General features: G+C 30.4%; 2 protein-coding genes across 3 annotated transcripts; one reads left to right on the forward strand and one right to left on the reverse strand.

Moving 5' to 3' along the window:
- The first annotated feature begins 1941 nt into the window (after positions 1–1941).
- On the forward strand, positions 1942–5787 carry LOC100797748 (eukaryotic translation initiation factor 3 subunit E). 2 transcript variants are annotated; one of them, XM_003519042.4, is made up of 8 exons: positions 1942–2092; positions 2372–2790; positions 3636–3863; positions 3995–4116; positions 4277–4496; positions 4646–4788; positions 5151–5288; positions 5442–5787. In XM_003519042.4, exons 2-8 carry the CDS (start codon positions 2428–2430, stop codon positions 5539–5541), a joined length of 1314 nt encoding a protein of 437 aa, XP_003519090.1. In that variant the 5' UTR covers positions 1942–2092; positions 2372–2427; the 3' UTR covers positions 5542–5787. The 2 variants fall into 2 exon arrangements, with proteins under 2 accessions (XP_003519090.1, XP_040865890.1); XM_041009956.1 differs by having other exon boundaries at positions 2086–2236.
- A 4881-nt stretch (positions 5788–10668) lies between these two features.
- GSTU9 (glutathione S-transferase GST 19) lies at positions 10669–12392 on the reverse strand. Its single transcript, NM_001248057.2, has 2 exons — positions 12041–12392; positions 10669–11401 (listed from the first exon to the last, which is right to left on the reverse strand). The coding sequence occupies exons 1-2, from the start codon at positions 12347–12349 to the stop codon at positions 11033–11035; spliced, it is 678 nt and encodes a 225-aa protein (NP_001234986.1). The 5' UTR covers positions 12350–12392; the 3' UTR covers positions 10669–11032.
- Positions 12393–16351: the final 3959 nt, after the last annotated feature.

Below are 16351 nucleotides of genomic sequence, written 5' to 3' on the forward strand. Positions count from 1 at the left end.
AGAGTAAAAACTCTTTGGTAAACATGTTTTGTGAAAAACCATGTGCTACTCAATTTTTGAAAAAACCTTTTCATACTTATCTTGATCAAGCTTTCTCTTGATTCTTGAATAGTCTTGAATCTTGATCTCTTGATTCTTGAAATCTTGATCTCTTGAATCTTGATTCTTGAAATCTTGATCTCTTGAATATTGATTCTTGATTCTTGAAATCAACTTTCCTCTTGAATCTTGAAGTGTTCTTGATTCTATCTTGAATATCTTGAACTCATTCTTTGATTGACCTTTGAACTTTTTGTCATCACCTTTATCATCTTCTTTTGTTATCATCAAAACATCTTTGAATCACTCTTGATTCACCATGAAGCTTTGCTTCTACACACCGCAGGGGAGCTTCATCTGAATCACGATTTACTTGTCTCCCCAGACTTCTTTCTATAACCTTGCCTAAAGTCCGACCCAGACTTCTGGTTTTAACCATAATCTGCACATTTAAACTATCATAACAGTTTATGTCAAAATTCCAACAATAATTTAATCAATTATTATTTAATAATTCATAAATAAAACAAATTATTATTTTTTATATATTCTTAAAATATATTTTTAATTAATTTTATGTCATCAAAATAACTTCTTTATTAAAAAGAAACTTAAAATAATTAATTAATTAAATAAAATAACAAAAAATATGTCTCTTTGCCTAATTTTTTACAAAAAAACTAATATATAATAATTATATTAATATATTTATAATTAAAAAATAACTATTTAAAAAAATCAAAACAATATATTTTTAATTAAAAAATAATAAATATTTTTAAAAAATTCAAAATAATATATTTATAATTAAAAAACAATAAATATTTAAAAAAAACTTCAAAATAATATATTTATAATTAAAAAAACCAATAAGTATTTAAAAAATAAAATCATAATAATATATTTAGAATTAAAAAAACCATATGTATTTAAAAACAAAAAATAAAATTAATATATTTATAATTAAAAAACAACTATTTAAAAAAAATTCAAAATAATATATTTCTAACTAAAAAAAGTAGTTAAAAACGAAACTCTAAATAAGATATTTATAATTAAAAAATAGCTATTTAAAAACAAAAATTAAATTAATATTTTTATAATTAAAAAATACAATAACTATTTAAAAATAATTGAAAATAATCTATTTTTTTTTATTAAAAAACAAAAATATTTTAAAAAATTAAAAATAATATATTTATAATTAAAAAAACTATTTCAAAACAAAAATAATAATAATATATTTATAATTAAAAAAATAAAACCATTATCTATTTAAAAAGCAACTTAAAACAAATATAATTAATTAATTAATTTAATATAATAACAAAAAATATGTCACCTTTTCCTATTTTTTTTATAGAAAAAAGTAATATATACGAAATAAATTAATATATTTATAAATTTTTAAAAATAATAACTATTTAAAAACAAAAATAAAATAATTTATTTATAATTAAAAAAATACATATGGATTGAGTAATCTGTATGAGTTATATGGATTAAGCAATCCGTATAAGTATGAGCTATACGGATTTTTGAATCCATGAAACAACCACACCACCAGAGAGGTAGGGAGCACGACATTTACGATAGAGACGACGATGAGGCTGCCACTAACGGCATAACGACCACTGGGGGCGACGACGGAGGGACTTACGACGATTCATGGCACGACGGTGGAGCTCTGGATGCACAAAGGAAGAAATGAACAGTAGAAGCAGCCCAATGAAGAGGGGTGAGGGAGAGAGTTTTTTAAAATTCATAATGAAGGACATTTTCGCCACTTCAATAATATTGTTGGCAATTCTGCTGGCACACAAAACCTCTTTTTAATTTTGTGTTCTGAAAGAAAAGCCCAAATGAAAAACCACAAGCCACAGCCCAATAAAGAACAGATCTGTTTGATTTTTTTTTTTTTCTCTCTACATAAAATCGACATAAACGACATCGTTTACATCCTTGTTTTTAAACCCTATTCCTGAATTCTGAGGACCCTTTCTCTGCATCTAGCTTTTATCGGAGCCGCTTTCTCCACTCGACCCCGCCACAGGTACGTATCTCTCATTCTCTTTTCTTCTCTTCTACTCACATGCTCAAAATCCTAATCGATTTCCTTGCACACAAAACCCCACTTATAGTGTGCTTGAATTAGATTCATGGTGGAAGATAATCAATTTAATTTTTAATGGTGAAGGTAGAGCAACAAATAATTTCTTGTACTTTTTCATGGTGTCACCATAATTTTCTGGAGTAAAATTGATTTTTTTTTTTATGTTATCCGTCAATTGAAACCGATTAAAACACTAACCCTTTCCGTGTGCCGTGGCAGAAAGAAGTAGAAATCGTATCTAACCCTAAGCGTGGGTGTTGTGAGTGGTAAGAAGAATGGCCGAGTACGACCTAACCCCGCGGATGGCGCCGAATCTGGACAGGCACCTTGTGTTCCCCCTCCTGGAGTTCCTGCAGGAGCGCCAGCTGTACGACGACAACCACATTCTGAAGGCGAAGATCGACCTCCTCAACAACACCAACATGGTCGACTACGCCATGGACATCCATAAAAGCCTATATCACACCGAGGAGGTACCCCACGACATGGTCGACCGCAGGGCCGAGGTAGTCGCCCGCCTCAAGTCCCTCGAGGAGGCTGCCGCCCCCCTCGTTGCGTTCCTCCAGAACGCTGCTGCCGTGCAGGAGCTCCGTGCCGACAAGCAGTACAATCTTCAGATGCTCAATGACCGATATCAGGTTTAGGGTTTTAGGGAATGGTTGAATTAATGCTGTTTTGTATGCAGCAATTGGCGTGGCTTTGATTGTTGTGGTGTTTGCATAATATTCATATTGGATTTACTATCTTTTTAGTTGCTGAATGTTTTTCTTACTGATTTTAGTGCCTGAATTTTTTTCATCCTCCTTTTTAGGGACTAAAAGTAAAAATCCTAAAATTGTTTTGTCTTGAAGGTTTTTGTTGAGCTGAGGACTAGTAAAAAGAATTCAGGACTGAAAACAAAATCCTGAGAAGTTTAGGGACTAAAAAGATAGTAAATCCTAAAATTTTTGATTTGTTGTTTTTGGCAGCTTCCACTGGTAGGATAGGAGATACTAGATACTCAAAAGGTGTTTGAGTGGTGTTATTATACTAGTGAGAAAATGTTTCTTGCTAATAAGGATTTAAAGCTATTTGATTTGTACCTTGGGTTAGGGTAATTAGACTAGGCTTTTTTCTTTTTATAATAAAATCTTGCTTTTAAGTTTTGAGTGGGATAGTATCTTAGTAATGTAATTGCAGCAACATTTGGTTTAATGTTTGGTCTTCTTCAACTTGTGCTTTTCTTGGTAAACTCATTTTGGGGTTTGCCTCAAGTATGTTTGCACACCTATATGCAGAATGAAGTTCATTCAAACTTTGCAAATTTAATCCAACCATGCACTGCTTTGTTTATTTCTTAATTTTATTTTATTGGAGCATATTGTCTTTTTAATTGTTGTTTGCTGCTGTATTTTAGAGGTTTTAAAAGAATCATCCTAGTTTTGAGAAGTTGAATTTTGTGGTATTTGAGTTCACTGTGTAAATGAGGATTCTGCTGTAACAGATTGGTCCTGCACAGATCGAAGCATTGTACCAATATTCCAAATTCCAGTTTGAGTGTGGAAACTACTCTGGTGCTGCTGACTATCTTTATCAATACAGAGCTTTGTGCACAAATAGTGAAAGGAGTTTGAGTGCATTGTGGGGGAAGCTGGCAGCTGAAATTTTGATGCAGAACTGGGACATTGCTCTTGAAGAGCTCAATCGCTTGAAGGAAATCATTGATTCAAAGGTTGTTCTTGTTTGTCAGTTGATCTTTGGAGTAGATGCATGTTCTTGTTTGTCAGTTGATCTTTGGAGTAGATGCATGTTCTTGTTTGTTATGCTTAATATATTAATATAGACTGGTGAACTTCGTTGCAGAATTTTGCATCACCTTTGAACCAGGTGCAAAGCAGAATATGGCTGATGCATTGGAGTCTGTTCATCTTTTTTAATCATGACAATGGGAGAACACAAATAATTGATCTGTTCAATCAGGACAAGTATGCCTTTACTCTCTTTTCCTAGGATACCTGAGATTATTTGTAGGATATTTCACATGCTTTACTTTTACTGTTAATCCTTGTCAAACTGGTCAATTTCTCTCCCTCTCTCTAGTGTCGGCTTGTTGTTGCATCATCTAATATATGGTTTAATTTTTAGGTATTTAAATGCTATCCAAACTAGTGCTCCACACCTTTTACGATACTTGGCCACAGCATTCATTGTTAACAAGAGGAGGAGGCCTCAATTCAAGGATTTTATTAAAGTTATTCAACAAGAGCAGCATTCATATACGGACCCTATCACTGAGTTTTTGGCTTGTGTTTATGTCAACTATGATTTTGATGGGGCACAAAAGAAGATGAGGGAATGTGAAGAAGTAAGCTTGCTTTAATATATGTCAACTGTAGGAGTGATGTAACTTTGGTGGTTTATTCAGTTCTCCTTTATCTTATAATACGTGTCCATGTTAGCTACTAGCACTGTAATGGGTTGTTTATATTATGCTTACCTTTTTAAAATATGCAGGTGATTCTCAATGATCCCTTCCTTGGCAAAAGAGTTGAAGAAAGCAACTTTTCAACTGTACCACTAAGGGATGAGTTCCTTGAAAATGCTAGGCTATTTATCTTTGAAACATACTGTAGAATACACCAACGGATTGACATGGGGTATGCACCTTTCTAATATAAGATGTTGTAGCTCTTGGCTTTATAATTTTTCTGATATGCTACAATTTTGCACCTGTGAAAAACACAATGTAGCCTCTGTGTCATTGATCCGTGTGTCTGTCTGTCAAAACCTAAGGCACAAAATAAGGAGTTGTTCCTTTTATTTTGTGGCCTTGAAAGCTTTTACATTAACTCTTATCTGTATTTCTCAATTTTAGTTTTTTTTTGTATGTTACATATTCTCTGTCTGTATTTGCTTAATTGCTTCTCTTGTTGATTACCTGTGGTCTACTTTTCATGTAACACACCTAAATGACGTACTGGGGATTTGTAGTAACAACCAAAACTTCTAATTTTTTCAGAGTGCTTGCTGAGAAGTTAAATTTGAATTATGAGGAGGCTGAGAGATGGATTGTTAATCTCATCCGTAGCTCAAAGCTTGATGCCAAAATTGACTCCGAAACTGGAACTGTTATCATGGAACCTAATCATCCAAATGTGTAAGTTAACATTGATTACTGACTCGATGGATAAGGGCTTTTATTGCTTCCTATTGTATTGTACCATTCTGACTCAGCTATGTTGATCCCTTCCTTTCCTTCATGTTGCATGTCATACTTTTCAAGACCGTTAATCTTATACTATATCTGCAGGTATGAGCAACTGATAGACCATACCAAGGCCCTTAACGGACGTACTTACAAGTTGGTCAGTCAACTTCTGGAACACGCACAAGCTCAAACTGCCCGGTAACTGTGTAGGTAGATCGATGAGAGTATTTGTTTTATCTTTCCTGATGCATCAAATTGTTTTTGGCTATGATGTTTATTTTGGATTTAGAATTACATTCAAATTTATGGGTTGTATACCGCATGGAGTAAGTTCTTCTGATGTTACTTGTATCCAAACAAGTAGTATTGATAAACCATTTTTTGAAGTAGGTTCTTCTGATGTTACTTGTGGATCCAAACAAGTAGTATTGATAACCATTTTGCTTAACATGTTTGCCATGAACTTCCTCACTGACCATTGCAGCTGCAGGCATATCTGTTCTTCAACATATTTCTATTTAGAAATTATTACTCATATTCTCCTTTTCATTTGTCTTTCAATATTTACTTGAACAAACCAATAATTTTAGTCCCTGAAGTATTACACTCTCTCTAAGTAGTTCTTTAAGTAATGAAATTTATATAAGTATTTCTTGAAGTGTTGGAAACCATGCTATACTTAGTTTTCCTGGTATTTAAAAACCCTTTAAATTAGTCCATCAACGACTCAATGGTAGCGAAAACATAGAGGATGGATATTCAATTAGGGCAGTTATATAATTTCATTTTTAAGGACTATTTAGAGGTTAGAGTAATACTTGAGTGGCTGAATTGATTAATTATTTAGTATTAGTGGCATGCAATACAACTTTGGTTTGGTGATGCAAACATGAAATTCGGATAGTGATTTTGGTGGATTGTCTGGAACTAGTTACTCTACCTGGATTTTTCTCTCTATTTTTTAAAATATAAAAATCTAATGATACAAAATTAAAATATTTTAAGTCAAACAGTCTTGATTAACGCTCAATCCCGAGGTGGTGAAATACGTGGAGGGTCTGTATGCATTACGTTCAATGTAACTGCTACATTCGCCCCTATTGATTGTTTTTGCTATAGTTTGATTTTTGAAAAGAATTTTTTTTATTGAACATTCTTTTAACTAGGTATAATATGTGAATGCTTGGTTTTTTTCTTCTTAATCTACCGGTTCATGAGGATCGGGCTAATGGTGGTAGATTTGGGATAACATGCATGGAGTCATAAGTTTAAATGCGATCATTATGTCCTAAAGAATGCATGGTTAATTATAAATAGTTAACTATAAGAAGTGATTTTTTTTACCGTAAGAATCTAAAATAGAGGATTTGTTACAACACGTGATTTAATTTGTTGAAAAGAGTAAAGGAACTTTTCTTAATTATATTAAGTTAGTATTTATAATTTATACACTTGGACGTTTTAAGGTGAGTTTATTTGAGGATTATAATGCCAAACTAATAATAAGATTTGGGAGTTGCTATGAAAAGAGTCATATAATAATGATCAACCAATAACCTATTTGGTGTCCACCTTGAATGTTTTATGCGGAAAACTACTATTTGAAAGTAAACTGGAAAAAAGAGTAGAGATTGTCACATTTAGACACTAATGATCCTATTGGTGGGCAAATATGATGGAATAAGAGAATAATTATCTTTAAGGAAGAGTTAAATTAGGAAATAATAGGATAAGGTTTCTCTCTCTATTATATAATTATATTTAATAGATATAGTATTATTATGTATAATATTTACATATAATATATACTAATTTATGTATAATATATAATGACATGTTTTGTATATTATTTTATCTTTATACTTGCTCCTATAATTATTTTATTTCTACAAGTACCTCCACAAATTTGATGGGCAAATATGATGGAATAAGAGAATAATTATCTTTATAAATTAGGAAATAATAGGATAAGGTTTCTCTCTCTATTATATAATTATATTTAATAGATATAGTATTATTATGTATAATATTTACATATAAAATATACTAATTTATGTATAATATATAATAACATGTTTTGTATATTATTTTATCTTTATACTTACTCCTATAATTATTTTATTTCTACAAGTACCTCCACAAATTTTTATTTTATCTCTGCGATTCCACTGTCCAAATCACTCATACTCGAATACCTCCCATAATGTAAATCACTTACTATTATTTAACTTTCATTATCTTTTTTTTCTTTTATTTATTTTTTAAAAATATAGAGGCACAGAGTAATTATTTGTCCCCACTATATATAAATATAATATAAAATCTGTATTCAGTATATTATTTAATATATATTGATAGTAATATGGACATCTAAGTTTAAAATGTATTATTAATTAAAATTTTAAATCACATAATTACTCTTCAAATATTTTGAATAAAAATAAAAATTATAAAAGCATTATGTTTTTTTTATAATTTTAAGAAAAGTATCTACTAGCTATAGTGAAATTTTCAGTTAGCTATCAATAAAGCATTATGGTTAATATATATCTTACATTATCTAGTTAGATTAAAGCTAATGATGCTATTATGCTATTTTTTATTTTATCTGGTTCTTTTCTTATTCTCATATTCTAACTTAACTTTATTATATTCTATATATCAAATTGATCTTAAACGTTTGACAGGCCTCAATAACTTAAGAGATGGGTGAATTAAGTTTCAAAATTTCTCACTAATAAATTTTTAACCTCCTTCTAAATGAGACTCAAAATGCAGAAGAAGAAACAACAATCAATTTAATAATGTTCTTTAAAACATGCAAGGCAAAATTGATTGCAATAACATAAATGAGATAAGGAAAGACAAAAATGCAAACTCGATTTATACTGTTTCGGCCACACTCTGTGCCTACGTCCAATTCTCAAGCAACCCACTTGAGATTTTTCAGTGTCTTTGTAAAAATCATTTTTACAACTTTTGAACACTCAAGGAATCTCTTTCCCTTGTGTTTAGGAAACTCACAATTCAAGAGACAACCAGTCTTTCGATTACAATTGACTTTCTGAGAAGAACAAAAAGATTTCTCTCCTTTAGAGTGGATAATACAATTTGAAGTTCCTGGATGAACTCTCAATATATTGATTTGCAAGTATTTGTCCAAGAGTTGTTGAGAGAGCATTTAATAATGAAGTTCTCTTGGAATATCTCTCCCTTTTTTAAATCAAACACACATATATATAAGTCCTTCGTGCCTTTTCAAAATGGTTTGAAGAGATGTGTCTTTTAAAAAAACTTTTTCTGAATTTTTTCACCAGTAATCGATTATAGGTTTCTGGTAATCGATTAGGCAGTTATATTTTCAAGGATCATGACTTTTGAATTTGAATTTCAAGAGTTCCATTGCTGGTAATCGATTACAAACATCTGGTAATCGATTACAAGTTCAAAATTCAAATTCAAAATCTTTTTTAACAGCTATTTTTCAAACTTGTCGTCTGGTAATCGATTATACTGCCTAGTAATCGATTACCAGAGCCTTAGATGTCTTGGAAACACTTTGTTTTGAGGCAAGACTTGATCTTGAGTTAATCTTGAAGCAAGACTTTGTTTGTTGAAACAACTTTGTATTAATCTTGAAGCAATACTTAATCTTTGAATGTTTGTTGAAGTAATCTTGATTGTAACCTTGTTTGATTATTTTTTAGCATCATCCAAATCATGTATTCATACATTCATAAAATAAGCTGTTTACTAGCCATTGACACTTTTAAGCCTCAAACTGTAATTCCTCGCATTATTTTGTGATAGAGGATCATACATTGAATATTTAGTCAAAGGCTTTCAAATCATAAAGACAAATGCAGATCATAATAGCATCTCTTTTTACTTGTATTTTAGTCTTAGCAATGAACAAGATAAAATATTTATTTTACATGATTAAAACTTATAATAAATGATATTTTTGAATATATGAATAATATTTTAATTAAATTTCTAATAAATAAATATTATTTAACATATATAATATTTTAGATTTATGATAAATAATTTATATTGTTATATGAATTTATTTTTAATTATTGACATTTTTTAAAATTATTTAATCTCAATTTAGAAATAAAGATAAAAAATGATATATCGAATGAGATAAGTAGTTAAGAAAAGTAAGGATATAAATTAATAGGAAAAGTTTGAGATAGTTGAAATACAAATTTTTTAGATTAGTTGTTAAATAAATTTTTTTTATTTAGAATTGAAATGAAATGTCAATTACATAAAATTAAGATAAGACATATATAACTCAATTAAGTTGAGAATAATTTTTAAAATGTACTCGTTCAAGAATAGTTCATAAAACTCATTCAACGATGACGATTTATATTTATAATATAGGAGTATATGTTATAGTATGAATATCACAATTTTTTTGGAAAACTAGGAATTTTCTTATAGAAAGAAGACATTGAAGTAACGCGCGAACGCACTAGTCTATTGCATTTTGAATTGTACAACATATTTACTTCCTTTCTATAATAAAATATTTAGATAAAAGGACATCATCCCCTACATCACTCAGATACGCAAAACGTTATGTCTTTACATCTCACTCAATATTTAAGACACATAATACCTTACACTACATATTTGTCACGTTGTCACACAAGTTGAAGAAGCTGAAATCTCAATACTGTGAATCTGTGATGATGATTATGACTTCTGAGGATGCGTGCCTCAGTTGTTCTGTTTTGCTTTTAGTTTTTGTTGACTTTATTTGGGTGACTACTTCATATACTTGAGTGTGTTTGGTCTATTGTATTGTATACGCCAAACGAACGTTCGGGCAAAAGTAAACAAATGTTACTTCTCACCAAACTTTGTCTTAAAATATGGGTCTGTTCATTCAAACAGTAAACGAAACACACTTATTTGTACCCTGATATTTGGAAGAGTGATGACTACTTTTATGGATAACCGTATATTCGGATACTATTATGCACAATATGATTATTGTGTGGATGTTATTTCTACCCTTATCCTGTTATATTATGTGAATCCATTATTTTATTGGTGGTGTATATTATTCTTTTTTGATAAGTTTATGACTCCTTATATATTTGAGAAAATTAAGTATAAATCTGCTATATAGCCCTCTAGCTTCATAGTGATACAGTGAAATTGAATACTTGCTATGATTTCATACTCAACGTCTCAATCAAAACTCATGCTGACAAAACATTTTAGGAGGCTACATGATCACATTATAACAATTAGACACTAAGTCAAGAAGTATCATCTGTGAAGCTTTGGTCAAAAGTTCGGTGTATAGTTTATTCAAATAGGCGAACAAAGGATTAATGTACTTTGTTTTTCTTCTATTTAAGCAGTATCTATCTTTACTGCTGAATTAGCCATACAGAACAAAAGAAAACTTTCTTTCTTTCTCTCCTCAGGAACCGATAATAAACTACTATTAATTGCATTGTCACATGAAACCACAATATAGCATAGCTAACTGAAAATTTCACTATAGCTAGTAGTGCCACCATTGCACAGAAAACTGATTACACATTTCACACAACTACATATGATAAGATAACCAACACTATTTGAAGCCAAACTCCAATTCCAATACAAACAATGTGAACAATTATAAATGATGCATGTAGTTGATTAAAGGTATATTTTCAGTTTCAAGATTTACTGGATGCTGCTAAGGAACGCACATAGTTGATGCCAAAGCTGAAATATTCAACCACACTTTCCCTGGATGGAATGCAATCTTTGACAGGTGAAGTCTGTAAGAAGTTCTGACTCCATTCATGAAGAGAAGGGAACCTCTCAGCATTGAGTAGCTCCATCTCTCCAAGCTCTTCCAGGACACTGAACCAAAGAGACATGCAGCCAGCTGCAATATCAAGATAACCAATCTTCTCTCCACCAAAATACTTCTTCCCTTGAATTTCCTTCTCAAGAAGTGCCAGAGACTCTAGTGCAGCACCCACAGCTTTCTCTTTCTCTTCTCCTTGCGCCACGGTAGCTCCCCATACAGCTAACACACACTGTGTCCAAGAAAATAAGCTAATATCAGATAGCTACAGCTTAATGTATTTAGCACTACCAAATTGAGCAATAACTTTTCATAATGTTGAGTTGTGACCCAAACAATTATTAGTTTAAGGTTGAGGTAAAAGCCTATGATTTCTCATGGGATATTAAGCCCAACCTCAAAATAACAACACATCAGTACAAGCAACAAAGGTTAAATGTATTTTAGGTTCCTCTTTGTCCAAATTAATTTTAGTCCTTACATTTTAGAATAGAAGATATTGGTCTTTGTATTTTTTGAAATATGGTGAATTTGGTCCTTCATCGGGTCAAAATGAAAGTCATGAACCATATCCATCACATTTCAGAAATACGAGGATTAAAACTATTGTTATTAAAATATAGAGACTAAAATTAATTTTGACCTAATAAGGACTTGAACCAAAATTTATCCATTCTTAATTGTACCAAAATTTTTTTTCTCCATTCTTTAAATTTAAATTAAACTCTGTTAAATTCTGTGCTGAAATTTCCTTAACATATAATCTTATGCCTTTGATTAGTTGTGGCTACAAGCCCTCACATAAGAATTGCTACAAAGAAACAAGTAAATGGAGAAGGGTAATAAAAGGATCATATTGTGTTGTCGGTACCTTCTCATCAATAAACCTAGCCCAGAAGCGAGCCTGTGCTCTCTCATATGGATCAAGTGGTAGCAAAGGGTTCTTCTTCCATGTCTCATCTATGTACTCCAGGATGACAAGTGATTCAGCTATAGGCTTGTTATTATGTAGGAGCACTGGAACTTTCTTGTGGACAGGGTTAGATTGAAGAAGCAAAGAACTCTTATTTGCTAAGTCTTCTTTTAAGTACTCATATTCAACACCTTTTATCCTTAAAGCCCATTCTACCCTGGCACAAGGGAAGCTTTGATGTGTAGCAATCAGCTTCACTTCTTCCATTGTTTTGCTAAATCTTCAACCTTTAGTTGAATCTGAATTGATTGATTTCTTTCTTCATGTTTTGTACCTTTTTATAGTGATTCTCTTGCAGCCTTGTCAGATCTGATAAGGATTTTTCTTTTGGAAAATGTATATTCACATTCACATCTCTCATTAGTCAAGTCAAACAAAATTATCCTAATGTAAATTTGTAAAGCTCTCTGACTTGGTGGCATGTATTCCTCTGTAGCCTAAGAAAAAGACTAGTAAAAAGTGAATATATTTGTCTAAAATTGACCGAGTATGAATGTTTATTATTGAATTTTAATAAATTAAGAACATAATGTTTTTTTAATTAAATAAAAATAAATAAACGCGTTTATGTTTGATTAGGCTATTGAAAACCAGCAAAGAATTGGTCTCGTATATTTATCTAGTCTAACCGAAAGAATGAATGCAAAGAATTGGTCTCTCTTATATAAATGCATGTTTCGTTAGGTAGTTGAATACGCTAATTGAATGAAATCAAGTTTTCAACTAGTTTTAAGATAAAAAGGCTTTTTTCCCCGTAAAAATAAAAATAAAAGGGTTTTTGTTAATAAGTGTACGAGCCACGTTTTAATAAACTAAAAATAATATTAATTATTTATATAAATATCCTAATTTCTTAAAAATTTAACGAAATATATTTAATAGTATTATTTCTTATAGTATTTTTATTTATTTTTAAAATAATCTATAAATATTATTTTTACTGAAAAAAACACATGCGTGGTTAGAGTGTGTCTGCATTTCTATTATGCTAAACTTCATAAATCATCACAATCTCTCTTATTATGTATTGATGTGTATATTAATTTAATTTAATATATTTTTTAATACATGTTCTTCTATACGCATTCTTAATTTTAGTTTACTATTTTTTTAATACATGTTCACCCATTTTACAATGTGGAGGTAAGATATTAAATTTGATATATTATAAAATTATTTTCTATTATAGATTTATGTGCGTGGGTTTTAATTAATTAATTTATTTTTGGATAAGAGATTCTATAATATATTGTAACACTTTTTTATTATGTATTTGATTTGCAAATTAATGTTTTTTTAATACATATTATCCACCAATTTTCGACATTCACTGGTTATGAGTCTTAGGAATTTTAACAATGCAAATTTGTTGTGCTAAATTTGATATAGCATATCAATTTTTCTTATATATATATTTGCGAGTATACTAGTTTTACTTTAATAATTTTTTTTATATTTCTGACAATGTCACTCTATATGAAATTTTTTAAATTTTTTAGATAAAACAATATGATTGATATATTGTAGTAATTCAGTGTCTTATTCAAAAACTATTTCCATATAACAAACTTACTGTCTTACTAAAAAAGATATATAATTATGTATATTTTTTAATTCTTTTTACTAAAATGGTAAGTTTGATATTGTAATATTTTTTTTTATATATATATTGTATCAATTTTTCTTATTATGTATTGACACCTATATTAATTTTAATTGTTAGATTTGGACAATAAAATATGTTGTAATTGGATGTAGGGATCAAATATGTCATAATTGGATGTAGGGTTTGTAGACATGACAAGAAAACCCATACCCGTGGGTACTTGCCCGAATCCGTCCCGACTTTGACGGGTATTACCCGAGTTGACCGGGTATGGGTTCGGGTTCGGGTTTTCCCCGATGTCCAAAGGTCGGATACGGGTACGGGTATGGGTATGGATTACTGTATCCGTCTCAACCCCGACCCCAAACCCGTCCCGCCACTTGAAAATAACATAAATATAAATGTGCACCTAGGAACAAGTTCATCTGGTAGACCATCATACCAGCAAAAAAAAGCACGGCCCAAGGTCCATTGAAAAGACACTCCGCTGGGCCCAAAAGCAAACCCAATGAAGAAATGCAAAACCCTAAACACATTAAGGTTTGGCTGTAACCTAGAGCTGGCCGTTTCTCTCATCGATAGTTTTAAGTCTCAGTAAGATCTTCTTCCAAGTTCCAACTCAGAAACTAGATCCGCTCGCCTTCTTCGTTTAGATTATCATTATACTTCTTTTATGCAATTTTATTCTTGTTTTATGTTGTATCATGGAAAATGGTTTTAAGTAGCCGCTAAATGTAGAAATTGTTCCTTACAATTCATATATGCATTTTTGTGTAACATCAAACTCTGACAATCACAGAGAAGATAGATAGAAAAGAAAATCTTGAGAAGCTGTGCCATCTCTCCAAAGGTACCAGCTACCTCGAATTGACCCCATTTGTTTTCATTTTTTTCTTTTTTTCCTTCATTCTGAATAACTCTGTGTGATACCACTTTGTTGCTTTATTCTCTAGCAAATGGTCAACTGGCTTGAGATATATAGACACAACATTGGCATAACTTGCTATGTTCACTATGTTCACTAACATGCTATGTTCCACGGTTCACTAACTTATAAGTTATCATGCTTATGTATATATGTCTTTATCAATCTGGTTAATTGAGTTACTCTATGTTTTGGGGATGTTGGTTTCCTAATTCCTAATTAGGGGCTGGATCTCTACTTGATGTCTCAATCTAAGACAAGGTTAATTGATATGGTCTAATTAATAAAAGCTGCTGCATGATTTTGTCTTTGGGCCTTGCATGTATGCCTTCAATTCCAGTAACCATAGCTAGTGTGTAGGATTACCTAACTAGCAACCACAAATATACCTGCAGTAACCATTTCTAAAATCAAATTTTTAATATTTTTAATTTTTTTTTAATTTGAATCGAGTACGGGTCGGGGATACCCGATACCCGACGGGTACGGGGATGAGATAATAATTTTAAACTCGTCGGGTATTGAGTATGGATATGGGGACAGGGTGAAAAGTCGGGGTCGGGGATTGGGGAGACAATACCCGTCCTCGTCCCATCCCATTGCCATGTCTAAGGGTATGTCCTTAGACTATATGGGTCCATGACGAAATACTAATTAAGGACCTATTATTTAAGTATTTAAAAATAGACATCTAATATCCTGTTTTTAATAAATAACATATTTTTTTTATTTAATTCACTAAATAAATAACATAATTTTAATAAATTTGAAAAATATCATATTTTTTATTTAATTTATTCTTATGTTATTGTCTATTTTTTAATTTATATCTTTAAAATAAATTACATATACATAAATATTTATACATAAAGTAGTCATGAAAGGTATGAATGTCTTAAGAGAGGTGATATTATATTTTTGAAATCAATTCACACTCCCATTAAATTTTACTGAGTTTGGGTGAACTCGCATTGATATATATTTTTAAAATATTAATTATATTTATGATTTAATTTATATTTTATATTTGGTCTCACAAAGAAAATTTCGTGGCTCCATCATTATCATCTATCATTGACAAAATATCATTTCGTATCAAAGTTTTGTTCTTTATGAAAATACTAATTTTAGTTTTATTTTCTTTATAATTTTATTTTTTTTGTATTTCTTCAATATGTTGATATATCATAGAGTTGAAAATTCAATCAATAAGAATCTATGATTGTAAAATGCTAGGAAAATTAATTAAAAGAATGATACCTTTTAATAACATGTCACATTTTAATTTGAATAAAAAATGAGATATAAAATAAATAGAAACTTTAATTTATTTATAAAAACAATATAGAAAAAAATTATTACAAAACTATAATTTTTTTTTTAAAATGAGTCTAGTGTTGTTGCATCTCTGGACAATTCTCATGTCAGGCTTTGACTGGATGATCCAAAATACCCATAGTTTTGATGATAACAAATATATAAATTGTTGATTAACTAATAGTTTATGTGAAGTGTAGCATAACTTACTTGATATAAGCTTGTATGGTAAAAATCTCTAACCTTATGCTTTTACAAGTTATCATTCAATGACTAATGTAACTTGCTTTATTAAACTAAGTTATTCAGCGTCCAACACACTGCCATTAAACAAATGTCCAATAGTTTGTGAAAACCCCAG

This window comes from Glycine max, chromosome 2, assembly GCF_000004515.6.
Source record: "Glycine max cultivar Williams 82 chromosome 2, Glycine_max_v4.0, whole genome shotgun sequence".
Lineage (NCBI taxonomy): Eukaryota > Viridiplantae > Streptophyta > Magnoliopsida > Fabales > Fabaceae > Glycine > Glycine max.